At 39.8% G+C, this 26827-nt stretch overlaps 1 protein-coding gene across 5 annotated transcripts in view; it reads right to left on the bottom strand.

Annotated features, from left to right (window-relative positions):
* Window positions 1–4506: 4506 nt before the first annotated feature.
* The window catches only part of LOC137129227 (cell adhesion molecule 2-like), a 122728-nt gene continuing 100407 nt past the window's right edge, over window positions 4507–26827 (bottom strand). For 2 of the 5 annotated variants that reach the window (XM_067508169.1, XM_067508168.1), the window contains 8 exons: window positions 20599–20751; window positions 19633–19770; window positions 13009–13167; window positions 12622–12712; window positions 12232–12410; window positions 8488–8514; window positions 6705–6827; window positions 4507–6604 (listed from right to left, as the gene is read on the bottom strand). In XM_067508169.1, coding sequence (XP_067364270.1) covers window positions 6486–6604; window positions 6705–6827; window positions 8488–8514; window positions 12232–12410; window positions 12622–12712; window positions 13009–13167; window positions 19633–19770; window positions 20599–20751 — 989 coding nt within the window. In that variant the 3' untranslated portion in view covers window positions 4507–6485. The remainder of the gene's footprint in view (window positions 6605–6704; window positions 6828–8487; window positions 8515–12231; window positions 12411–12621; window positions 12713–13008; window positions 13168–19632; window positions 19771–20598; window positions 20752–26827) is intronic. The other 3 variants (XM_067508167.1, XM_067508164.1, XM_067508165.1) reach the window with 2 other exon arrangements.

Raw genomic sequence — 26827 nt, forward strand, 5'->3', positions numbered from 1 at the left:
AGTAGCATTTAAAAAAAAGAACCTTAATAGACTGAAATGCAATGATAATCTCTGAGGATAAACACTTTAATAAAGCACAGCAGTGTGTTTTCACCCTAAAGAAAATGCTCTCTCTCTTATCAAACTGCAGCTAAGATTTTCTATAGTCACCATTTTACTGGAGGAACATCAGTCTCCTGTTCGCTAATATTCCAACTTTAATTAAGTCTCTGGTGAGTTCCTTGGAAGAATCTCAACTGCTCAAATCCAAACAGATGGCACAATATTTATTGCATACCTTATGCCACAGGTACCTGCTTTATTCCCCAAAAGACTGCTCAAGACAAGGCTTCCCTTTATGTTCTCTCCTGGGTCTGTAGCGTTCAAAATTCCGCCGAACAATACAGAAGTGTTTGTTTTAATTAGATCTAAAAATACAATATAGAATAAATCAAATGGCAGGTAGACAATCCCAGGCCACACTCTTTAAAGATGCACAGAGAATGTAAGTCAGTGTGGATGAATGAGTTTAAAATACAGAGGGTAGCCTTGTTTCAGTCATCAATCCACTGTGGCCTGATTTGAACATCGGAGCCGCTGCCTCACAAAGTGGAAGCCCTCATGCAGCAAACAAGGGAATTGTATCTGACTGTACACATTCATCTAGACTAATGGCATGGTGATGCATCCAGAGGGATACACAAGCTCATGTTCTTTGTTCCAGATCATTTGACTCCTCCTAACTTCCACTCGACCCTGTCGCAAGTGCAAGTGTGAGTGATCTGTTTAATCTCATCAAATATGATTAGGCAAAACACATCTCAAGATAATATCCTACGGCCCTCTGTATCAGCGGAGATACAGATGAGGCGTGAATGTGGCAGATACACGTCATGTAAAGCTGCAGAAGTTGTGTAGCCTTACACGAAAAGTTGCTGTTTGAACACATGTAACGGTAGGAATACATTTGGCTAATCTACTGTAGCTGAGTGCACCTGCAACGCTCGAGAATGCGTCTACCTTCAGACTTTTTCCAAGGCAGCAGCAATGTTGTAAACATGCCGTTATTATTCTGCTCGATCCTCCATTAGAATGAGCCGTCACTCAAAGACAAAGCCATTTACACAAACAATGCAACCTTGGGCTCCTAAGGGCAATGATAACAGACTCCCAACACAAACGTCTGTAAATGAATGGGGAGGATATTGAAAATGTGTGAATTTCATCTCCTACTGTCTACTCTTTGAACCATCTTTGGCTTTGCAGAACAATAATTAGTAAAAGTAAACTCTTCCAATGTATTTGTCGTCCCTGAAAGGCAATATAAAGATGACTCAGTAGGACTAAAGAAATCGGAGTTGAACAAATATTTTCCAGCTGAGAATATTGTGCCTCTTTCACCAGCCCTTCTTAGGAAGCGTTTTCTTCTTAAAACGCACTCACGCAGTTTTTGTACGAAGATTCTGAAATGCACTAATGTTTTCTTAGCTGGTATTTGCTCCTAGGTAACAACGAAATCTGCGCACACTGAAGAGCACACAGCACTCTGACAGTTAGATATTGAGTCTTCTTTAGTTCTACAGTTCTATATTCTTATAGGCTTTACACTGCTTTTATATTTTTATAATTTTTTTAAACTCACAAACTATTCTGGTGCTTTAAAAAATAACAAATACAACATTAACACTTCAATTCACCCTGAATCCCAGTGGACAACAAGAAGATGTGCGTCCTCACCACTGCTGGCAGCGGAGAGCAGATTCATTCAGCTCAGATCATCTCCACAGATTTCAAATCAGACTTCAGATATGTCCAGATACAGCTTTCATGGAATGAGTCATATCTCTCCATGCATTTGTGTGTGTGTGTGTGTGTGTGTGTGTCTCTTTGCAGCTTCTGCATCTGCACACGGCCCTGCAGTCTTCTGCCCTTTTATGGACAGCAGTGGGGCATTTACCTTTGCTAAATAGGAACATTTAGAAAAAGCTTTCAACAACTGGGTTCCTCATTGTGAAAACTAAGGTTTGAACAATTTTTTTCTTATCGCTGCATATTGGAAGGAGGCGGAGAAGGAAGTGATTAAAGTTGCCCAACACTGATGAGGTCGAGTAGAATCAGCTCACGTGGGCTTGAATGACTTGAGGAAAAATTCAAGGAAAAAATCTGGAAAATATTAATGAATGTTGCAATAATTGTTGTCAGTACGTACAGTGCAGTCGGCTTCTCAATCACTGGGTTACTACATACTGTCACTAATACCTATTTAATCTGCAATTAAAAACATGATCAAGAGGACAAATATTTCTTGTTCACTTCTGTTAAGCATACTGCATTTGCTTTGCAATCCCACTCACCCTTTGAAAATCCTTTGATCCTTTTACTTCCTCAGCGAACCACCCAGTGAATTCCACAGAGCAATTTACATGGTTGGATAGTAACAACAAGTGGAATTACTGTTATTTCTGCGTAAAACATTGCGCTGTTAATTCAAAAGAAACAGAGCACTATTTGTGTCAGGGTTGGAGGGCTTTGCATGCTTCGTTTTGGTACGGCTCCTCCAGATGTCACTAATCTGCAGCAGAACTGTGCGGCGGAAAGGACGACGTTGTTGGCAACTACGGTGGAAGTTACACACAAAAAAACCCCAACAACTCCGCTTTTCTACCACTAACAGTGTAACGCTTGTTTAAACTAGAACTATGGTGAATACTCACCAAGAACCATTAATGCACAGACTATTACCTCAAGAATTAATGTTCAACACTGCAAAATCAGAATGAGTCTCTAGACTAAATGTCTAATTGGAATAATGTTTTTTTTTTTAAAGATATCAATTTGTCCCTAAAGGATTTTGTTACAGACTTCTGTTCTGCTATGATATGAGCTTACTGGGAGCTGAAGGACTGATATAGACCCTGCCTGCAGGGTGCAGTGGGGATCGGTTTCCTCAGTTAGTAAGACTTACAAGGCCTCCTCAGAGGTCATGCTGCGATTGTTAGATTGCCCAGGGTATGGTTCTCTCGTTTCAAGGGTAAAGAGCAAAATCTATTTTCCAATTCACTATTTACGACTGCGCACAAATGTTTCCCCTCCTGATATGCAGTTACTAAATTATGATGGATACTTAGCATTATTTTCTGCCAGGCATTATTCAAGACAGTCTATCTCAATTTAAATAGCTTAACGAAGCACTGAGCTTTTAATAACGCGAAGGAGTGTGATAGCGGGTGCTGATGTTTATTTGAACTGGCTGGGCTTTTGCTGGTAATGATTATGAAGTGAGGACTGGGACCCTTCTCAGTGAGAGGAGAGGGGGAGCAAGGAGTTGTGTGGAGCGGGCAGATGGTTGGCTGGACAGTGTGTTGATAATGGCAACATTAGCTGGGAAGCAACATTATGCTCAAGGTCAATGGGAGCTGAAGAATGGAGGATCATAATGACTCGGGCCCCGTGTCCCGGAACAAGATCTGCCTTTAAGGATGTCGACATAGTTAATATGTGCTCAGTAATCTGCAGAGGGCCATTATATCCATCCTCGAATTTCCACAAAGTTCATCTGTGTGACTGAAGCACTGATAATGGACCATAGAAACGTGCTTTCTTTTATTTTTCTAAATTGGCAGGGTTTACTGTATATGTAGCAGCAGGAGAGTAAAATTACCTTTTGCTTTAATCAAATGTTTGGAACAGTATAGCAAGTATTTGGTCTCGTTTACATTAGATAATGTGAATAAAATGCATATTTTTGCACACAAAGTGCTTGAATTACTGTTGTTTGGATTTTTGTCATATGCCCCTCATAGACATTACAAATCATTTTTATTATTTTTTTTTATGCCTACTAATAGTGATCTGTAGCACATGTTTATCCTGCCGTCATTCCCATTTGCATTAAGAAGACACGAGGGCTATTCTTGTACCAAACTATTATCCAGTGATTCCTTCCTCCTCCCTGTTTTTTCAGGCAACATCTGCAGATCTTTTAATGACATTTATTTTTGTACTCATTTATTGTTTTCTGTATTTCTCCACATTTATTGCTTAATGCATTCCCTCTCCATCATAAAAGTATCACATTTGTTTGTTTTTCCTGTTAGATGGTTTTCCTGTTTTCTATTTCAATCATTTGATTTGCCCACAGGGATCAATAACGTTTGATCTTAAGTGTTATCACTTCACTTCCAATTAGAGCAGTCAGCTGCATCTCCACATCCCTGACCATAATGTCAAATTGCAAAGCGGTTTGCCTGCAGTCTTCCCCACCCAGCACACTGTTTGCTTTGTTCAAACAAGGGCAACAGCAGCCTGCTGTGTTGACATGTGCGGGTAGTTTTGTGAAGCCACTTCAAGCATATCGAACTCCGCTGCAGTGAGACAGGAGAGGAATATGGGGAGACTTGAGTCTTCCTTTTGTCACCCTGTATTAATGCACAAATCATGAGCGGAGCAAAGAGCCTCGGGCAATCTTCCGGAGGAGCTTCATGGTTTTTTAATCCTTCTACAAGTTAGACACTTTGCATATATTATTAATACTAAAGGCTGGGTAATACTCAACAGTTGCAGGGAATAACAATTGCAGTACAGCTATGGTCACTGTGCTGTCCATCAACATAGGCTCCCCGTTATATAAGTGTACATATGTGGACTGCTGTTGTGACTGTGTTTAATAGTGCTGTAATTCACAAGTACAAAGCATTAAAGGCTACAAACCTAATCACAAAACAATCGCAGGTTTCAAGTTGTTCAAATTTAATCTGCACTTTGTCTTTTTTCATTCTTTTTTGTTTTGTTTTGTTTTTTTTACAGTGGCATAGTTGAAAAATGAATATTCAATACTGAGAAAAAAGCAAACCTTACACATCCCCCATAAAAAGCAAATTACAGCGATTAAAACTTTGTACAAAATGAGTTATTTATAGCATCATACTCAACTAACAAAATAACATGTATGAGCATTGGGAATGTGGTTCAATGTCTTTGATACAGTGACTATATACAGTGAGGGGATGTCTGATTCACCAATGCCTCAACATGTCATTAGTACTGTTTGCAGCAAACTCAAAGGCCATAACGGTGATCATTGTATTGGTTTTTTTTTATGATAAGGTACAGAAATAATAAATGGAAAAGTTAATGTCAGACAACTACTTTAGTAATAACAGCAATAATATCAATCAATATAGTATTATATAATAAATGTCAATCATAATAATAAATACATATTTTTTTTTTTTACATTTTAAGCAATTTATGAGAATCCCTGTGTAAAGAAATCTTCAAAAGTGTAAAATCAATCATCAAAGAGATGAAAACCAATGTGAAATTAAAAGCTATATCCAGTGTTTTTCCTTTTCCTAAAATTGAATACTTACACGTTATTTACACGTCTCCTGGCAAAACCAAAAACAAACTCTTGTTACATATATGGAAGAAATTCAGAACATGTGGAATATTTAAATACTGTATATGCTAATATACAAACTGTCATGTGTCAGGGATCCAAAGATTTAACAATATTGTTCACCAATATTCACATTAGCAAAGTATTTAACAGCAATATCCACACATTGAGCATAGTTGTTCAATAAAATTCAACATAAATCATGAACCCCCACAAGGTTCCACTCATTCAGTTTGAATACGTAAAATAAACAACCAAAATGTAAGTCCCCCATCTACGATGATAACTGCAAGTGCACTGAAATCTTCATCACATGTCTGACACCATCTCTCCATCTAGACTCATATTGAATCCTGAGACAAGAAACAGTGGATGTGTTTTCCCTCTGTGTTAGTCCTCAGACTTTGTGCTTTAATTTTCTAACTTGTTTTTCTGTCGGTACAAATCAACAGCATGAGCGAAAACGTGAACGTAAACCAACGCAGGAACATACAGACAGTGCTAAAAGGGAGTTGATTACATCTAGAGACAATCACATAGATTGTGCTTCTACGTTTTTGTTTTGTCTTGTCAAAGTGTTTGGTCTGTTTTGTGAACATGTGCAGCATGGCTGTGATGGGGTAAGCTCCAGACAACATCCAACACTGTTTGAACCATAAAAAGATTCTCATGACGTTAGCAATTGAGAAACCCTTGTATTTAACATTTTCTGTTTTTAACTCTACGTTTGAAGAGAAGCGCGTTTCTCGTTGCTTCTGAATTTAAAAAGTGCGCAAAAAGGTTGTATACAAGATGATGTAAGAGAAAGTAAAGAAAAATGTTAATGCAAGCGAGAAAATAAAAATGCACAGCATTTAGGCCCTGTAAAACTGAAACCAAAGTAATCCGGTGGGATATGGGGTAACACTGATCACAAAAAGAGAAGCCTACAGTATATTGTCAGCAAATGCTTTGAAAACAAGCATATCCAAGCCTATGCTTTCTGGATGAGTCAACAGAATAACAGGTAAAGTAAAACAGATCATGTGACGACACTGAGACAGCTCAAAATTGCACGTCTGCTGTCAAAACTTGTCATGAAACAAAGGAAAAGAGCAACAGAAGTCTAAATGAAGTACTCTTTCTTTTCTTCTGCATGCACATGGTTTCCCTCAGCGTTGATGATGGCTGTGTCTGCGTCGGGGGCATCTTCTGCTCCTTTGGCCTCGTGCGTTAAATACGTCCCTGGAGACAAAGAGCCACAACAAATTATCCACGTAGATAAAACACCTTTACCCCGCGCAAGAACGCCGTTTTCCAACGGAGCCCGAGTGACCTCTTTTACCTTTATGTCTGGCCAGATATCTCCCAAGAACAATTATCAAACACAAGGTGATGAAGACCACGACGGCAACAACACCCCCGATTAAGGCGTGGTCAGGTCCGTGTGGTCCTAAAGCATTAGGATCTGAAACAGGAAAGTGAGAGAGAGAGAGACATGGAGGAAAAAGTAAAGAGATATTATCACCTGCAGGATGTTTCACTGCAGTTGCGTGCAGCTGTATGGACCTTAAACTGCAAGAACCACATTTTGCTCCTGCAATTATCCTGAAAAGAAAAAAAATCCAGATGTAGCTTTAACATTTGCAAACAAAGCACAACAGTCCCAAATGAGCTTCTGCCATATTTAGAACATCCTGACACTGCTGCTTTGAAGCGTCTGAGCTGAGGTATAAAAGAAGTAATCATAGAAAATGCTACAAATCTCTACCCAAATTAAAAACACTGCATTAGCAACAGCTAGTGTTGGTGCTGCAGGAAAACTAACCTCTAGCTCTGAGTAATGTTTTAGGTGTTTTGCCAAAGCCTCTACACACACACACACACACGCACACGCACACACACACACACACACACACTGTCACTTGTGTTTTCTCCTTGATTGCTGTCACATTCAGCTGCTAAGGATCAGTTCTTTTTAAAAAATAAGTGTTATTTAACATGAGGCGTCCTCCGGGCAGAGAGCGAACTGAAGGTTTCCCAGAAAGGAACATGCCTTTATGTCTTTCCTGTAATAAACTGTAAGTGCCTGCGTCTTCACCGTGCACCTTGTGTGCTCTCATTATCTCAAGCTGATGAATGGCTATGGTTTGCGCTCAGTTTTGCAAAGTGACCCTGGGAAATGACGGCGGGGATGTTCCTGCAAACCTTGTTACACTCCTATGTTAACAGAATGCAACCCTCATTTTTGGACATAAAAAAAAAAAAAAAAAAAAAAAAAAAAAGGGAGAGATGACATTGCCAAACATGCAGTTTATTGAACTCCATGCAGAATCGTTTTAGCGGGGACTCACAGGCAGGCACTTTGGACGTTGAAACAATAACTGTTGGTACAACATTTGAATTAACTCAATTTGGTTGCATGATCTCTACAGGTGAATCTGCTGTCAACAAGGAGCATAAGCAATTTTCATACCACATTCCGCTGGTTCTCAGAACAATGATAAAAGCTGAACTGCTCTTACTGCACTGCAGCTCAGCTTGTCATCTAAACACAACTTGCCACTTAAGCTTTCACTCAACGATTGAGTAATTGACCATTAAGTATTTATACTTGTCCAACCAAACAAAGTACTGTCAACCGTTTAAAAAAAACTTAAAAATATAGTGTATGTATTCACACACGATATATTACAAATTCATACCATAAAACCCTAATAAACTTGAAAAATATGTAGTAGACAGAAAGATATTTCAAAAACTATGTAGTCAGAAATGTGAAAGATGGAGATCCCACACAGAATTTGGGACATTCCCTTTGTTTTCTGTAGTAATCACATAATCTGAAAGCAAATATTTGCACACTGGCAAAGCGCGGTTCCACTGTGATAAAGCCATCTATTTCTTTGTGCAAAGACCAACCAAACCAAAAACATATTGTGTCATAACTTATGCAGCCTGTGACGTGACTAGAAAGAAGGCGTCTGGCGTCAGCAGAGTGAGCATCCATGCATGGTGATGGTTTGCCTCATGCTGGGTGAAGGCCATAATGTGTCCTGACCCAGATCCAGATCCAGCATCACACACCGTAAATCTGGCTAGCAATGATCATCTACTGGGATATTTACCTGTTGTAGGCCCTGGGAAGTCTTTGGCTGTTGCCATGGTTGCAGACAGTGAGAGCAGTAAGGGAAGACGAGGGGAACAACACCGTGATAGAAAGAGTAACCACAAAGTTCAAAGGAAACATGAGAAATTAGCATGGTCTGTTTATCTGAGGTTTTACTTTGACAGCATGCAGAAGGGACACAAAGCAAAGCTTGCTGTCAGCACCGAGTACATGCTTAAGTGGAGTTACTGGAAATTGATACTGGGAGAAGAGCACTTGATAAGTAAAAAAAACAAAGTTAGATATAATTGGTTTTTATGTGTAATTCCAGTGTAAATCAGTCAGTTTATCAAAGATGGGAAAATGTTTTCACCTTTCTCACTTACCTCTAGTGTGCTGTATTGTAAATGCAATGGCATTCAGCAGCATTGTGTTAGGGCAGAAGCATGAGTTTTAAAAATACGCATCTTCAAACCTCTACAAACTACAGTAACGTGCCTCCATCTGCAATTATTCACGTGCTGCTAAATATTCCACAACACTCAGCAGGGTGTTTGCGATGACGGATCTACAGCCAAATGACTGAGTTACTTGGAAAAGTTACGCCTTTTCTTATGCTTTCTGTCATTTTTTTTAATCACGGACCAACAAAGGTGAACAATTTTTGGATTAGTTTGTTTTACTGTCCTCGGGTGCTCTGTGCCTGAACACTACTAGTAGAGACGAACTACAGTAAATAGAGCATAAAGCACTGGTGACTTTGGTTAACATTAATTAACATGTGTTGTTGTGTGTTGCTGCAATGGTAGAAACCATGCTGCCTAAGAAATGTATAAACACTTGTTTTTTTATTGTCTGTTCACGCAGAGTGTTGGCCCGATGTCATAACTTTCTCAATTAGATTTGCATATTGTCACCTACCGGTAATAAAACATATTTAAAAAAGTAATAACAATGCAAAAAAAAGCCAAAGGAAAAAAAAAAACCACAGTATCACATTCATCCAGTAAAATAATGCTATTTTCTAGCTCAAAGCCTGGTTGTTAGCTCATCAATCATCCGCTCTGTGCTCAGTGTCATGTTTGTGAGTGCATGGAGCACTGAGGCGGGGCTATGGAGAGGATGCAAGCATACCTGCAAACACAGCTGTGACTGCCTGTGCCTGATGTGTGAAGAACGGAGGCTAGGAGCGGCAGCCAGGGGGAGTTGGAGATGGAGGCACTAAGATGATGACGTTCGCTAAATGAATACACGAACAATGGGGAGCAAAAACCCACCTCTCCGTGGGGAACAGGCTCAACACGAGGAAACTTAGAGGAAAATTAAACAGCACAAATCAATTACTGTATGTGGCTGGTGCAGCAGGTTAATTCTAGTCTTTCACCCCAGTGAAAAGAAGCCAATGCAAAAAAAACCAAAACAAAGAGCAAAACAAACAGATGACAAAACACAAGACGTGCACACGTGACTCATGCTCTGGAAGAGTAGATTAGTTCAGAAATATCTTTGTGGGAAGGATGAGTCATGCACGAAGGGCTCATATTTCCTACATCTGTTAAAACTTCAAGCAACTGATGATTGGTTGTTAAACAGGCTGCAAAACCCGTGTGTCATGCTCGTTGGGGTGAAAATGTAAAATTAATGAGTGAAATGTGAAATTTACTGCGGCTTCACAAACGGATGCGGGGATCTGTATTTAACCAAATGACTCTTTGTTACCACCTCTTTAACATCTCAAACAAAGTAGTTTTCATATACAATGTTTCCTCCTCTTATTTAATACAGTGTATTAAGGCGCATAATTGTAGACAATGATAAATTGCGGTGGAGCAATGACATTTATTGCTTCTCAGCTTTTCTTGTCATTAGCAAATTAGGCTTAGAGGCTGAGATGATCCGAAGAGACCCGGTAAGTATTCAGCCAGACACGATGTAGCTCTGAAGAATGACTGTCATCATGAGTGGAAATGAGCCCGTCTCACACATCTTTTACCTGCTCGACTCAATTTTTCATCCTTCCTCAGTAACTAGGACCTTTGTATTTAATGTGAGAGGCCTGCTGAGGGTTGCACGCTTCTCTATTTCACAGAGGCTGAGAAACAGCTCTTTGGAATATATACTGTCTGTAGCAGGAACAATCCAGGTTTCAATTTGCAGTTTCTTTTTAATTTGAACCACTAGAAAAATATCTTCCTGGCTGTGACATGTGAGGAATCAAACTATGGTCCAGCGCATATATAGCACCCAGATATGACAGAATGATACAGTATGGACTAGCCTGACATCACTGCCTTTCCCTGTTCAGCGAGCATGCAGAAGGAAGAGAGCGAGATAACAAAAGCAAAGAGGACAAATGTGTCACCCTCCTCTTCGTCCATTTTTCCCCCCATTGATGGGCTTTCTCCAACCAAAAGCCTTTGCATTAAAAAATGGAACGAAGAAGCTGCTGTGCATTCACTTAGTGCTTGTGAGTTTGAATAAGTCCAGCTTTTAAGCTGTGATAAGTCGCATCCAAACAAACTGCACTCTAGTGTGGGACTGTTTAATTGGCAAAATGGAAAAAAAATAAATTAAAAAAATAAATCCGTGTAAAATTTTAATATTCTATCCTTGTTTTGGGGGGTTTTTACTTGGCTGTCTTTGATAAACCTTCTAAACATGTGCTGCAGAGGCCGTAATGATGCGTTTCCTGCACCACACTGTCGTTATTCTCTCAGCCCCTCTACTGTCTTGGGATTAACTTATCTCTTCCACAGGCAGAGCTAAATTCTGCATCCTTAACACTTTTCTCTGGTTCCTCACGGGAAGCGTCCAAACGTTAAACCCCTGCAGTGATAGGTAAACTGGGTTATCCTGCGAAGGGCCAAGCCAAGATTTGGAAGTGGATTCTTGAGGAGATAGTCTGCAAATGAGGGGCCTCTAAAAACGTAAATCACTTTGATGCGAGAACTCGTCCGAAAATGACATTAGTCTTTATTTTACTTTTTTTTTTTTAAATTGTCTGTACTTATTATGACCATGTATTTTCTATTTAGATTGATTTTCCCCCCTTTGAAGCAAATCCAAAACAATCATACACTTTTAGAAATCATACACATGACTGTATCCCATTCACTAAAAATCATGTATTCCACACTTCAAAGGAAACTATTTTTCAAGCCAAACTGCAGCAATATCTTTCAAGTGTTTACCTAAAACCAAGCTGGCACACATTTCCACAGCCAAGATAACGCTGAACACTTTACAGGGAATTTGGAGACTTTTTGATACATCAAACTTGCCGATTTATGCCTTCGTAAATATTTATTCCTTTCTGTACATGTTTACTTCAGGGTCGTGGGTGCTAAGTATCTGTCATCTGATAGTGATAAATGCATCACTCATGACTGTTAAAGGATTGAAGTCAGAGTTTTCCGCCTATAGTCTGCTTGTCACGCACAGCCGGTATTAAAAATGTTCCACCAACATGTCTCCGGCATGTCATTATGATTGGCAGATTGTTGGGGAAACGCACTGTAATTTCCCCAAATGCTGAACTTTAATACAGTAAGCGTCTATCGAAGTCCTTCACGTTTCGAGTTTTGCTATTATGCTTTTTGATTTAGAGACTTTTTTCTTTATCGCGAGCAGAACGTCTAGCCTGTTTAGGATAAGCTCTGAGATCGACGAACCCTCAACACGCAGCGTGCTACAAAGCCTCGAATGTGAAGCAGGAACAGAACTGATCATTCATAACAGCACTAGTCCTTACTGAAGTACCCACCATATACAAACAGTATATATTCTGCACTGCTGGTCCCCAGGTGGTTGCTGGCCTCACAGCGGTATGTGCCATTGTCTGTTTTGTTTAGTGTCATGATGGTTAGCTCCCTGCCCTCCACAATCATACGCTCAATGTCTGGCAGGTCTCCTCCATCTTTAGACCACAACACTGGTTCAGGTCTAGGAAAGAAAACACAGACAACACTGTATTTTCTTTTTTGTCCTGCTGCTTGTGATTTCCAAAATGTTTAGAAATAAAAGTAAACCACAGAATTGTGCTTAAACTAATTACATTCTGTGATGTCGAGGAATCACGTTGCCAAGTCCAATTTCTGCCGGTTTTCATGCTAGCAGGTAGCACCAAATTGAAGCTGTAAAAAAAGCAACTTACATTGGGTTGCCTATGGAAACACACTCCAATTTGAAGTATTGGCCTTCTTGTGGAATAATCAGTGAATGTGTGATCTCCAGATGGGGAGCATCTGCGAAGAAGAGACAAAAAAGTCCAACGCTATGACAGTACTGTGTGGTAGAGGCTTTAACACTGACAAAGTACAAGAGTAGTTAGGTCTTTACCCACTGGGCAGCTCTTAGCTTGAGCCCATATCCCGGTTCTGCTTTGGTACTAATCCCCTACCTGCAAACTAATCCTGCACTAATCCTGAGCAAATGCAAAGCAAAACCTGCAGACATAAATGTAATCTCAATCCTTGTATTTCTTCTCAATGCTAATCTTACACCTAATGCAGCTTTGTGGGGTGTGTATGACCGCACTCACAGTGGACCTCCAGGACCTCAGTTGTCATGTAGGGGCTGGCCAGAGACACATGCTCCACGCTGCAGGTGTAGGCAGCGCCATTGTCCCGTTTGTCCACCTGGAACTGGAGACTACTCCTCACCGTGAATGATTTTCCTGTGGCATTCACCTCCTTAGTGCCTGCAGAGAGTCAGAAAATCAACAGGGGTGCAATGCAGTTGTGAAATCCTAATATTCCTGGGGAACAGTTCTGGCTCTTGTACAAGCTCTTCATACAAATGTTTTATTTTTTTATTTTTTTAAATAAAGGTGAGAAAAATAGAAAATCTGCTTGTATGTTAACTACATTGTGAGTAACATGAATTTCTTTCTTCTTTTTTTTTCAAGATATTGCTTTTCTGACATAGACAGCTGCAGTGTTGTTGTTTATCTCTGCATCTCCTTTGAGGGAAAGAATCTTTGGCCTTTGAAAGTCAAGTCAAAGTAGAGTGAATAGTGAGGGTAGAGCCGTGTGAGCGTTGCCTCGGTTGGTTGGGTGTGTCTGCTCCTCCAGGACTCTCTCTCAAACATCCCAGTCAACACAAACAGACACACACTCCCCTGTCAGCATGGGGTGGATTTCTATAGCTGAAGTCACACCTTTTCTTTCTTTTTTCCATTTCTTAGTTTCATGCCCAAACATTCACCCTTTGCACAGCTTCAGATCCTGATCTAGGTTCGTTTTTTGTTTTTTTTTCTCCTGCCACGGGATGTTGTCATCATTTAGATTCCTCTTAAGGTATAATTGGAAGGATCTTCTTTGTAGTTTTCTGCTGCTCTCCTGTCAGCACTGTGTGTTAGCATCACTTTCGTCCTGGAACATCTGTGCAAGGCTACTGCAGCCGAATAAGGCAAAAAGGACAAACGACTTTTCACTAGAGATGCTAACCTCCTCACCCCCCTCACATCCTCCCTCGCACAACATCTTCCCTCCTCCACCGTCTCCCTCCGGACTCTCTGCGATCCAGTGCAAACCCGAGTCAATCAATACATACGCAAGTACTCACTCCACTGCTTCACTCACAAAATACACACACAAGCAGCACACAAATTGTTCAATCTCTTGGTCTATTAAATACTAAAAGCCCCTTGCAATGAAACCCAGATCACCCATATCATCATCGTTTTGGGCTGATCTGTTCCATTTGTTCCACTCCACTGATTTATTTTTGATTTTGTCATGGGCAATGGGATTAATATTTTATTGGACTTTACAGTGGAACAGTTACAACTTTACTACTACTACTACTACTACTACTACTATTACTGCTGGTACTTGTAATCTCCCTCGTGCAAATGGGTCTTGCATATTAAATAAGGATTATTCTTTCTGTACATATTACAAAATCCTACTGTGATGTACAGATGATCCAATTTAAATTATTGTTCTCTTAAAGTAACCTTTGTCTCCAATGCTCAAAAAGGGAGATGAACCTTTTAATTCAATGTTTACGTTTCATTCCTGTAGTGCTTGCAAGTTATAACTACATGTTTTTCTTTAATAATTTAGGAAATTTGTTGTGTTTGAAAGTGTGATTATGACAGTTTTTTGGGGTTTTTTGGACTTTATAACCATTTCTGAGAGCATGCTCTCCATTCTGGAACGGTTTTATGCTGATGTCTTTTGAAGTTTACTCTAAAAGGAATAAGCAAGAAGAGGACCAAGAAATAAGAAGGAGGAGGAAAAATAAATCTGCTTATATCCAACCGCACGGCCTCCAGGATGCCTTACTCTTGCTGAGTAATGCATCACCAATGAGAAAGAAAAAAAAATTAAACGTAACATTTGAACAAATCGGGAAAGCCAGACACCTTACATTTGAGAGTCAAAGGTCTTGCATTTTGCCCTGCAGTACATAAGGGGGATAGGAAGCGCCTCTGTGGTGTTGAACACAAATCTCTCCAGCTTTTCCTCTCATTCCTCAAGTCGCCTGCAGCATCAGAGTTGCCATAGAGGAACTGTCAGTCTGATTCAAGGCGGCTGCCAGCATTGCCAGACAGGAACAGAGGCAGCTTGCATAAAAATGGGAATGTGCCCAAGTGCACCTGACTTGAACCAGAGCCCCAAGAGGTAAGCAGATCTGCATTCAGGCGACCAGGGGATAAATCGCCACCTCATTGTCTGTTGTAACAAGGAGGGGCAGGATTTGATGTTTAGATCTGAGTGCGGGTCCAAGTAAGGATAACACTGCTTTTTGTTCATTTACTCATTTATTTATGGGACAGTGCACATTAATCAACACTGACACTGGCAACATGAGTGTAAATGTGCTGGGCTAACTGTGTCTTAATTCAACCTGGAATGTTTTCCATAAATGTGGCTGTTTTTCTGAAATAACTTTGCACTCGCCATCTAGATTCCTGGAAGGGGCTTTATGCTTACATGGATCTCCATGGTTCCCCAGATATCAACAGTGGAGGTGGCAGCACGACCCCTAGAGACCCAGGAGCTGCAGGTATGTGAAATATGTTTCATGACTCACACGTTTTATTTTTCATGAACAAGTGAGCCAACACTGTTTGCATCCACATCCTACCTCAAATAATCTCACTGCTTCCACACGGTTTGTCCTTTCCTCTTTCTGCTGTTGCACTTTGTCAGAGAGCTAAGTGTCATGCAAGCTGCAGACAAAATGCTCCCTTTCTCCCAACAAAGGTAGACAATAAAAGTTGAATTTCAAACCCCCTGCTCAGCACAGTGTGCATCCTACTGCCTGCTGACCAATAATTACAGCCTAAAAGGAGGTTGTCCCTTTTTTTTTTTTCATACTCTGACCTAATTTCTCAATTAAAACCTTTTAGTACAAGCTCGCGTTTACAAGAAAACATGTTTTTCACTGGTTTAGCAGCAGCTAAGATCTTTAATATTACACTGGAACTTGTTTATTCGCAATAAAAACATTTAGTATTTTGGTAAATGGCAGTTAGAGGGTAAAGATGGTATTTAGTTGGGTTCCTTTGGGATGTCAAATTTACAGGAGTTGATTTTCTACAAGCCATAATCAGTGTAGTCTGGGTTAGTAAACTCTAAATACAGTAATTACTATCTAATTCGATGTAAAAAATATATCTAATTACTTTATTTTACAATGCAATTCGAACCTAGTGGCTGCTCTGTTGAGGGGCACCTGGCTGCAGACAACAATCTGAGAGTGCAGCGACAAATAATTTTCCCCCCTGTCTGGAAGTTGTCAAATGTTTTCCAGACGTTAGTCTTTTTTGGACAGTTTTCTGGGGCTTATTGTTTCTGGGGCTCCAAAACACATTAATCAAAAATTGTTGGCACACAATGATGTTTTATTATAGAAATGGATAAAATGACAAGCAAACACAAATATTGGTAGTACACTTTGGTTTACTTTCAGTACACAAAAGGGCAGAGTAGCAGGGCCATAGAACACTGTTTCGCACAAATGCCTCTAACTGTTGTTAGTTCTTTAGGTCATAGCTAACAATATTACAAATGGCTGAAATGCAGAATCATCAACTAATAAAATCACAGCAGAGATGTGCACTGGGTTGAGGTCTCTTTTTACATAAAACAGATTATGCTGGAGCACTGCATTGCTGTTATGAAAGTGCCCAAGATCAATGCTAAGTGTATCTGGGAATAGTAATGTGTCTGTATTTAGAGAATGAATTGAATGGAAACGTTTAAAAAAAAAAAAAAAAAAAGGCCTAAACATATATATGGATGCTTAGCAAATAAACGCTGTTTCAAGGGGGTAAACAGATTAGTCTGCACTAAAGTTCAAAAAGTGAGCATCTAAAAATAACTCAAAGGCAATAAGACTCAGAGAAAACACTTTGAGGTTGTACAACATATGCTACATATGCTAGGAGATTTCTGTAAGCTACTGCTGTTATTCTGTATGTAGAAAAATGAGAAAGAAGGAATTAGGTAGCAAGGGGGTTTGGGTTTTTAGAGTTTGGTCAACAGAGTAGTAGCACCTCAATTAGGTTCTGTCTGAAGGACGCAAATGAAGAAGGCATTAGTCTTGAACGGCTACACAAAGATTCAAATGCATTTCACACATAACATGAATGCCAGGGGCTGTCTGATAACATGATGCACTGATTTGAATGTCAAATATTCACCATAACTCTGCTCTTTGCCATAGCAGACATCGTTACACAACAGAAGCATCCAGTGCCAAAATCAATCAGCTGGACCAAGTGGTTTCCAGATTCTGTGCTAGTAAATTATTGGAATTGTCTGCATTCAAAGGTCTCGATAACTTGCCTTAGTGAATCGAAAATTAGTGACCTTGAATTGTTGTGTGTGTGTGTGTGAATGTGCTCTCGTGTAATGTGAAAGAATATACAGTACGTAGGGCACTTTGTGTATGCAAAGAGTGTGACGGTGGGTGGAATTTTCCTCAGTAGATTACAATTTGAAGCCTAGCTGTCATTCAGCGACACAAGTAATTTGTATGGCTCTATACTCTGCAAACAAATAATCTGACACTGGATGACAGTTGAGTTTTGAGGTTTGTAATGCTGTGTGCTTCTAATATAAATTGTTGAAAACAAAATCATCAGAGCATGAAATAAATATGACATGTTTTTTGCTATTACACCTGCTGCTGTCTTGGAGCTTTGTAGACTGGTCCCCCAGTGGGGATAGATTTGACTGACAGCTGAAACTGGCGGCAATGATCTACCACAGAAGAACCAATGGCAAAACATGCTGCTCCCAGCACATACTCACTAAAGAAAGCTTTAAAGCAGCACCCACAAAAGACTTGGATCTAGAGCACTGATTGACATTCCTCTTCTTTGACACTTTGACATGGAAATAAAGTTTTTAAGTCAAGCCCTCCAGTCACTGCTTTGTTCTTTATCTCTCTTTGACGTGGAGATGCATCACACCAGGTCTGTTTGCCCAAGCGACTTAATAAAACCCACCGTACACAAGTAAAACTAATGAAAAGAACAGTGAACATTTGTATACAAAAGAGCAGTCTGGGCCAGACTTGGAACACGTGACCTTTTTTTTTTGTTTTTTTTAAGATTCACACGTCTCATATCAATGTCATTTCCTTCATCACATATAAATGTAAATTGTTTTTTTACTTTAACTTTATGTATTTTTCTGATGGACATATTACACGTTAATAGATTTCTACAAAACATTTTGACATTTGCCCAACGTGCATATGTCAATATATGTAAAGATATGTAAAAAAAACATTTCTGAGCGTCAAAGATTTTTATTTCTTTTTCAAGAAAAAGGCAAAGGCATAAGGCAAAATGTATATTATCACAGTGCCTCTTGAGATGGACAGCAAGTCTGGTTGTGATGCTGCGTGCCAGCTCTCCACTGGCCTTTCAGGAACCTACGTGCATGTCATTTCAACAAGAAAACTTCATATCCCAGCCTCTCTCCCATCAATCATCGTGCCATGTTGGGCAGACACAGACAGAACCACCAAGAAAAAGCTCTCTGGTGCAAATCTTCAATAAAGAGCAACTGTCACACCGAGTCACCGCAGCGGGCTCCATTACATTAAAGAGCTACACCTAGCTTACCTCTGCCATCAAATCGAGGAAAAACATTCCATTCCTATTACCTAATGTCTTTGTCTTTTTATGCTTTTTAAAGCAGAAATAAGATGGTGATAAAAGCTATAAAAATAAAAAAGTGCAGAGCTTCAGACCATTAGGAAAAAGGTGTACAAGAAAGCGAGATCTCGTAAGGCCCACGGTGTAAAACCACAGAAAACCTGGGCTGGTTTAATGTGGTCAGCACACATTTCACTGCACCATCTGCAGCCTGATGCAATGGTTCTGTCAGTCTAGGTTTCTTTCAGTCTGGCTGGAGCTAGTTATATAGCCTTTATGAGATTGTATCATCCTTGACTAGTTCTACTGATTTAATCATTATATTAAAATAAATAAATGAATATAGAAATCAATAAAGCCCTCAGTCAGAGCCACCTGGTGATACAATGGATAGTGGATGGCTGACAGAAGCCAAGCAAGATCAACTCTTTACCTGCAAACAATGCAGAGATCTGCATGGAATTTCCAACTGTCAGATAAATTAGCACCTTCTATGTCTCTTGAACTAAGCACAATGCACACAGCCTTGCCCCCCCCTTCAAACGCAACATTTAAAGCTTTAATAAACACTATTAACAATATTTAATTAGTGTTTATTGTTCTAGCTTTTAAAATGGAAGGATTTGATGACAGCCTGTTTAACTACATTATATACTGGGGGGATCCAGACATGTATTTCTGATAATTACCTTAAGTATTGCATGGCAGAAAACAGAATGCCGTGCTGTTGTTGGTGTACACCTTATAATTAGAATCAATATGAGGCCCATCCTATTTATCTTTGCCTTGGTCAGGTAATGAAATGTGAATGGCTCCGCCTCAGTCCAGAAGCAACTGGACAGCCTCCAACTACAGCAGCAACACTGGCAGTGAGCCAGGCGAATCATGGCATCGCTAAACCCCAGCCGGTGGGACAGTGCATTATTATGGACATGAAGCAATCCAGCGACTGAATGACTTGACACCAATGATCTCTCCAAGAGGGTACAAGTGGTAACAGAGGATGCGATGCTCGGTAAGTCCATCCAGTGAAATCCTTACCTTGGACCTCTTTGTCGTTTCGGAACCACCGGATGTTGGCAGCCGGTTTGCTGCCCGATGTGGTGCATGTCAGGGTTATTATATCCCCCTCGGTGGCAGGCTTGGTGAATCCTGTGATCTCCGGTCGTTCTGGTACTCCTGTGGTGCATTGTGTGAAAGTACAAATAAGATACCGAAAACACACATATGAGAAGAAATTGATTTGACTAATAACCCACTGAGGGATATTGTACTGTATACCACCGCATGCCGTAATTCTCCGGATGGATGACTGATTCATCCACCCATCCATCCATCCATTATCTTAACTGCTTGTCCTGTTCAGGGTTGTGTGGGGGAGGGAGCTGGACCCTATCCAGCGAGAGGCAGGGTACACCCTGGACCGGGTCACTGGTCCGTCCCAAGGTCAACACAGAGAGACATGCACAGCTCACACTCACACCTGGGCAATTTAGAGTCACCAATTAACCTAACACGCATCTCTTTGGTCTGTAGGAGGAAACTGGAGTATCCACAAGCAGCACAGGAAGAACATGCAATCTCCACACAGAAAGGTAGTTTTGAACTGGGGACCTTCCAACTTTGACACTACGGCCACTGATAATTCACTTTCACATATGTGACATATTAAATATCTTAGAATTATATACATATTTATTATTTTTTGTGCATTTCTGCAAATCCTTTGGGACACAACTGTCCAGGTGTGAAAGATTTTTAAATAGTGTTTATCCCATCTGACGGAAAATTAAAAACAGTAACACTACTAGCTTGCAAGCTTATCTTTTGTCTTTCATTGTAGTAGAAAAGTGTAACAACAATTCCTACACAAACTAACAAGTGCCTGTCGAAGAAAGTCTATAATTCCTCGAATTTAGATGTGAAAAGGTATTAATGCTGTCAGATGTTAAGAATTAGCCACAAATAATTGGCCTGTAGACACAGAGTTGAAATGGATGTGCTCACCCAGAACAGTGAGAAAGGCCTTGGTGGTCTTGACAGGCATGGTGAAGAGCGAGCAGGTGTACTGGCCCTCGTCCGACAGGCTGACGTCTCTGATTCTGATGGTGAGCTCCTGCCATGAGGCTCGCAGCAGTTCAATTCTGTTGTCTCTCAGAGCTGTATATTGAGGGAGCACACAAAGAATCACAGAGAGCACCGAAAAAAAAAAACACTAATTGGCAAATTACATTGACTTCAGTGATGGCAGGTACCTTGCAAAAGTGCTGTATATAATTCAGAGGATCTTTACCAGAACATGGATAAATATATACTGCAAAGTGCAGCAAACACATACCGTGGCCAATGGTTTGAAACACTTTCTTGCATTTGCATTCTAGGCTGACAGACATATTCATAGTCAGTGAGAATACAGGAGGTATCACTGTATGCATTGAAGCGTAGCAGCAGAAAAAATACTTAGTCCTAGATTACAATATTTATTTAGGTAGTTTACATTCATAGCTAACATTCACTTACATTCTAGGTACTGATTTATACTTACTTTAGCACTTTTAGTAACAGGCTCTGCCTGTACCGTTTATCACTTTGGGCACTGATATTAAAACCTTACTCAGGTTTTATAGAGGACTGCACAGCCTATAGTTGCAGTGGAAAAGACACATTAATTACATAAGTACTGAAAGAATGTGTTACAGACAAGGACTGACAAATAATTCAATACGTTGTTTATTAACCATCAGTGGTAATGTATTGTAATAATGATGTTACTGGACATAACACTACCATTATCCAATCATACTTATCGTTTGCAAATGCTGAGACATTAATTCATGTATTACTGCCTAGCGTGTTTTCTAGCCTGCCTCGTTTGAGCACACACGGTTCCCAGGGTTTGACCCAAATCAAACCTTCTTGTTCATGTCAGATCCGATTTTAAGGTGGTTTTATTTACTTACAATATTTTAAGTGGAATTGCTCCTATATATTTGTCTGATCTCCCACAACCTTACATTCCTTCTCCATGTCTCCGCTCCCAGCTTGCAGGGCTGTTGCATGTTCCCAGAGGTAAAACGAATTTTGCAGGTGGCAGAGCCTTTTCTTATCAGGCACCTTTCCTGTTAAGTGGTCTCCCAGTTGACAGTCCGACTCAGTAGAAAAATATAAGTGTAAACTTAGAACTTAGTTTTATACTAGTTTTATACTTTCTTTTATACTTATTATATATATATATATATATATATATATATATATATATATATATATATATATATATATATATATATATATATATATATATATATATATATATATATATATATATATATATATATATATATATATATATATATATATATACAGAATGCTGTTTTGCATTTTTGTGTTTCTAACTATTTTTTATTACTGTTGTTGACATGTCTTATTTATTTGTCAGCACATTGAGACACTATAAGGATGTATAAACATTGTGTATTCATCTTACTTCTTCCACTTACTTATATCGTGTTACTGTTCACAAATTATTGTGACAATTTTAAAAACACTGTAATAGGAGAAATTAAATGCCTTATGCATGATCCTGGAACACTTTACCTTTGTGAAATGACTATTTTAACGTTCATTTTCAATGCTCTTCAATCATTCTTGTTAATGTTGCGATGGCCCAGCACCGGCACAGATAGAAGACAAACAATACAATAATAGCAGAATAGTTTTAACCACCACTAACAAGATCCCTGATACATTAATCCTCCCAACGAGTAATCTTAAAACACAGTTTGAAACCTTTTTGTGTTTCCTTGAGATACCAGACACCTTCATGCTGTTCATTTAGATCTGCACACTCATAAACCACGCAGCTAAGCTAAAAAAGGTTATCTCACACTTGTCATCTTTTATATAATTTCAAATTCCGAATCACCTGCTCCTACAAACGACCGACCACAAAGGGCAGAAAGGACAGGGCTCCTTGGTGAATAAATTATACATTCTTAATACACAGTCTCTTTAGGCCTGGTCAGCTCTCTAGACACTCTTTCATCTAAAGTAATTTGAGCTCTATTAGATTGCATAACATGGAGCAAATGTGCCAAAATGCAACAGAAGTGGCTGTTGATTAGGATATAATCAACGTGGCCAACGTGAAGTGGCGTGCTATCAGATAAAAAAAAAAAAGACATCTCTATGAAAATCATTAATCACTGGTTTCATTTCCATTTGATTTCAACGATAAACATACTCAGCAGACATGTGATACACAATTAAATTAGATTGGCTGAAATGGCTATTAGATTTACACAGACAGGTCATTATCAACAACGCTGTTCTTCAGCTTCAATTACACCATATCATTTGATGATCATTATCATATAATCACACACATGCTAAAAAGGGGAAAAATAAAGATTGGTTATAGAGATAGTGATGGCCCTAAGAAGTTTCTTATTAGCGACTCTTTGTTATCCAAGAATAAAGAGCAGTGTAAATATAAACAAACTTCAAGCCAAAATTAAGATTTAATAACATGCTGTGCCACCAGAGAGCCAGCTTATTGTGTGCTACGGGGCTTAATACAAACATTTGATAGTCATACTGTAGCAAACCACATTCTGAAACAAAGCTGCCTGATGTTCTTTGTAGTTAAGCATCCTCACTACAGAGGAAAATGCCCAGAGGCTCTGGCAGAAAACAGCAAACCCTTTGGTAGATGGGTGCACTGGAGAGGTGATGGGGTCTAAGCAAACATTATACGGGTACTCAAAAGATATGGAAGTACAGGATGAGAGGATCAAAGCTTTAGACAAGTTGACATACTGTACTTCCCTTGGCCCATATCCCTCTCTATCTCTGCAATGCACAGAGAAATGACTGACTTTTCTTCGTCTCATCCTCACATTCCTCACAGCGCAAACACCTTGGAGATGCTGATAAATGGTCTGACTTTTTCCTCAGAAGGCTCTGTTGAAGGGAAAAGTGACATCTCTTAATTAAAATCTATCAGTGGAAAAAGTGAAACAATTTCTGCCAACTCCAGTAGCTGTGATCAGCTCAAATTCGTGTTATTTCATAAGATTTAATGTTTGACATTAAACATTTTCCAAAATCAGAAACTATTGCAGCATGATGCACTTCTCTGCTGTGCGTCCATATGGTCATTCTGATTCACAAAGTCACTATTTTGGCAATAGCTGCAGGAACGTTACCCGCTATCTGTGGTAGCAACATGTCAACAACAAACATCCCACATTTTCTAAATTAATTTGACCATTTTCACAGCTTTACAGCCGCTAAAACCAGCTACAGTACACAACCACTTTTTGTGCTGTAATGCAGCCATGGATTGAAAACAACTATGTGGCTAAGTGTTGGCATGGAAGTACGTAGCTTTTAAAACACTTTCCGAGAGATTCAAATACATTTATTTCATAAATTAAAGTAATTTTGTAGCTTTAATAAAGAGAGGGGCAGCACCCCCAGCACTCCTATTTCCCAAGGTTTTGGTAAAATACAGTGCACCACTGCCACTGCTCTCAAAGCTTCATGTTAGCACATTTACTCATATTTCAAGATTGAGCAGATCACTGAGTTTAAAGAAGAACACCAGGCACGTGGATTTTACTGCAGGAGCGGTTTTAGAAATTACTTTGCTGAAATCCTTCACCATTGAAATCAAATGAAACAAACATGAAATCCAGCTCGATACCAATGCTGTTCACTAAAACAGCCAACTTTTAAAAGCCTTTAAACACTGTGTGATACTCGATGGATGTGGATTATCCTTTTAAATGCCACACAGTGCCCAAATGCAGTACTGTCGCTAATACTGTCAAGTGACATTTAAAGTACCAAATAGACTACACCTCACTTTATCTTGTGAACAATGTCACATTACCATCGAATCAGAACTACATTTAAATGCCAGCAGCTGAAATACAGATTGAGATACAACTTACAGTTAAACAAAACATGCACTTGAGTGATGGGCTTTTGTTAGACAGCCACTGGCACTACACAGCACCTGGGTCAATGACATATTGACAGAATGAGATGTACAAAGGTTTGAATAACCCAAAGACAAGTGTTACCTATTACTCAAACAGCGTATGGTCAGGAAACCATAATACTAGAATCCAACCCAGGCTAGAGGCCCAGATTGTGGGCAGATCTGTCACAATCAGACCCAAATGCCAGCAGCTGACAAAGCTTTTTTCCAGGTGCTTTAGGAAATCAATGTGATGAAAAGGTTCATTTCCCCCAAACCCTAGATAGCTCTTGCACTGTTCATTCTGCTTAGGAGGAAGCATAAATCTGCACCTGACCTTGTGTAGGCTACAGCCTTGCAGCGTGGCAGCTTAATGTGCAGTACATCTCCTGTGATGGAGGCCTTACCAAGGCTGTCTCAAATCAGTAAAACTGACACCCCAGTCCCCCCTCCGGGCAAGAGATACAGTTGCTATGGCCCTTTGATGCAAAGTAATGTTTGACTTGTTTCTCTGACAGTAGTTTGCTCTACCAACAATGTGAGCAGAAAACCAATCCATGGTCTACAAAGAGAACTGTAGTTTGTCAGATTCCGTTTTAACAATCCACTGTACGCCAGCTTTGTTAAAAGTTATCCAAATGTACTATTCCCCAAAAAACGGTTTAAAGGGGTGTTTAAACAAAAAAAAAAAAACAAGACTGTTGCACACTGTTTTGATTTGAAAGTCTGCTTTGTAACTACAGCACATAAGCTCTGTGCTTGGAGAAAACTGGAAGGAGAAGAAGTGGAAGTACACTTATCACATGGCATTCACTTCTGCACTCCACTGAGCAGCAGACAGATGTTAAGCAGTGTTTCTAATCCAAGACGATGAAGTATCTTCTGACAGTCCAGATAGAAAAGGACATTTTACATCTCTCCATTAGTCTTGGAAACAAGCCGACAGCTCCCGGGTTCGGCCAAAATATGTTACATCCGCAATGCATAGTGTCCCCATTTGGCCATTTTCTTATGGCCCGTAACCACTTTGAGCTAGTTCTGGAATGTGAAAGCACTAGCTGTCCTTCAGCGAGAACACAGGGTACTGGCGTACCCCCCTGCTCTTCAGCCAGGGGCTCCACTCTTTGCAATTAGAGCGCGTTTGCTGCTGGCTGTGCTCGCTCACTGACTGTGTGGGCGATTCTGGATGTGTTCCAGGGCTAGTGGTGCAGGCAAGGGGCTCTTTCCCACCACACATGTGGCTGCAATTAAGAGAAGGAAAGGGCCTTGTTCCAGAGGGCCATTGTTACTGCCCGCGCTCTCAGAGATCCCACAGAGCAGATGCTACTCAAATTGGACTCATTTTCAGTGCTTGAAGGAGGGAAGGAAAGAAGGAGGAATTCTCCCAGCAGCTCCGCTACGTCCTCTCTTCAAGTGGTGAATAATGACACGGAATATATTTTTGTCTATCCATTTCTCAACCCACTGACATAAGCTTGATTGTACACTGTGGGATTTTTTTTCCCCCCTCCCTGCCTTCAAGTCCCCGTTTCATATAAATTTTCTGAATTTATTTTTTTATTAAAAGTGACAGTCAGGTAACATAATTCAATTGGTTTGAAATTCATTGTTATCCGTACTTTTGCGTGCAAAGAAATGTTACAGTACAACACATAACAGTGACTTAAGCCCCTGTAAGAAGCATCTAAACATTTTTAGGTGGGTCTCAATCTTCTAAAGGAATTTAAATGTCCAAAATATATATTTTTCTAAAGAGGTACATACATTATACATGAGCTGCTCTTCACATTAGTGATAATGGCTGAATATATATAGTGCGGTGTATAATGGTAGATTCACACCTCAGTGAAGCTGGACATAACCCAGTACACTTAAAATCCCATTAGTCCCCGATGCACTGTAGCCATAAGACCCTTTCATAAATTTTTGTGCGAGTAAATACAGTAACCGACGAGTAAACAAAAGACTTGTAAGAACAAACACAGAAGGAATAAACCTAACAACAACAACAACAATAATAATAATCCGATCAATTTCAAACTGAAGACAGATTTACTCACATACCTGGTGTCCACTGTTCTCACTTACATCAAACCCACCATCAAATGTTGTGTGTTTACTAGAATGCACGTTTAAATGTGCTTTCATTGGTCCTCACTCCAGTAATTGCATCCTTGGTAATTATCCTTCATTCTCTCAAGCTAATGAATGTTTTAATGCTCACATTAGAGCATTCATTTGGCACACAACAGC

This window comes from Channa argus, chromosome 6 (genome assembly GCF_033026475.1).
Source record: "Channa argus isolate prfri chromosome 6, Channa argus male v1.0, whole genome shotgun sequence".
Lineage (NCBI taxonomy): Eukaryota > Metazoa > Chordata > Actinopteri > Anabantiformes > Channidae > Channa > Channa argus.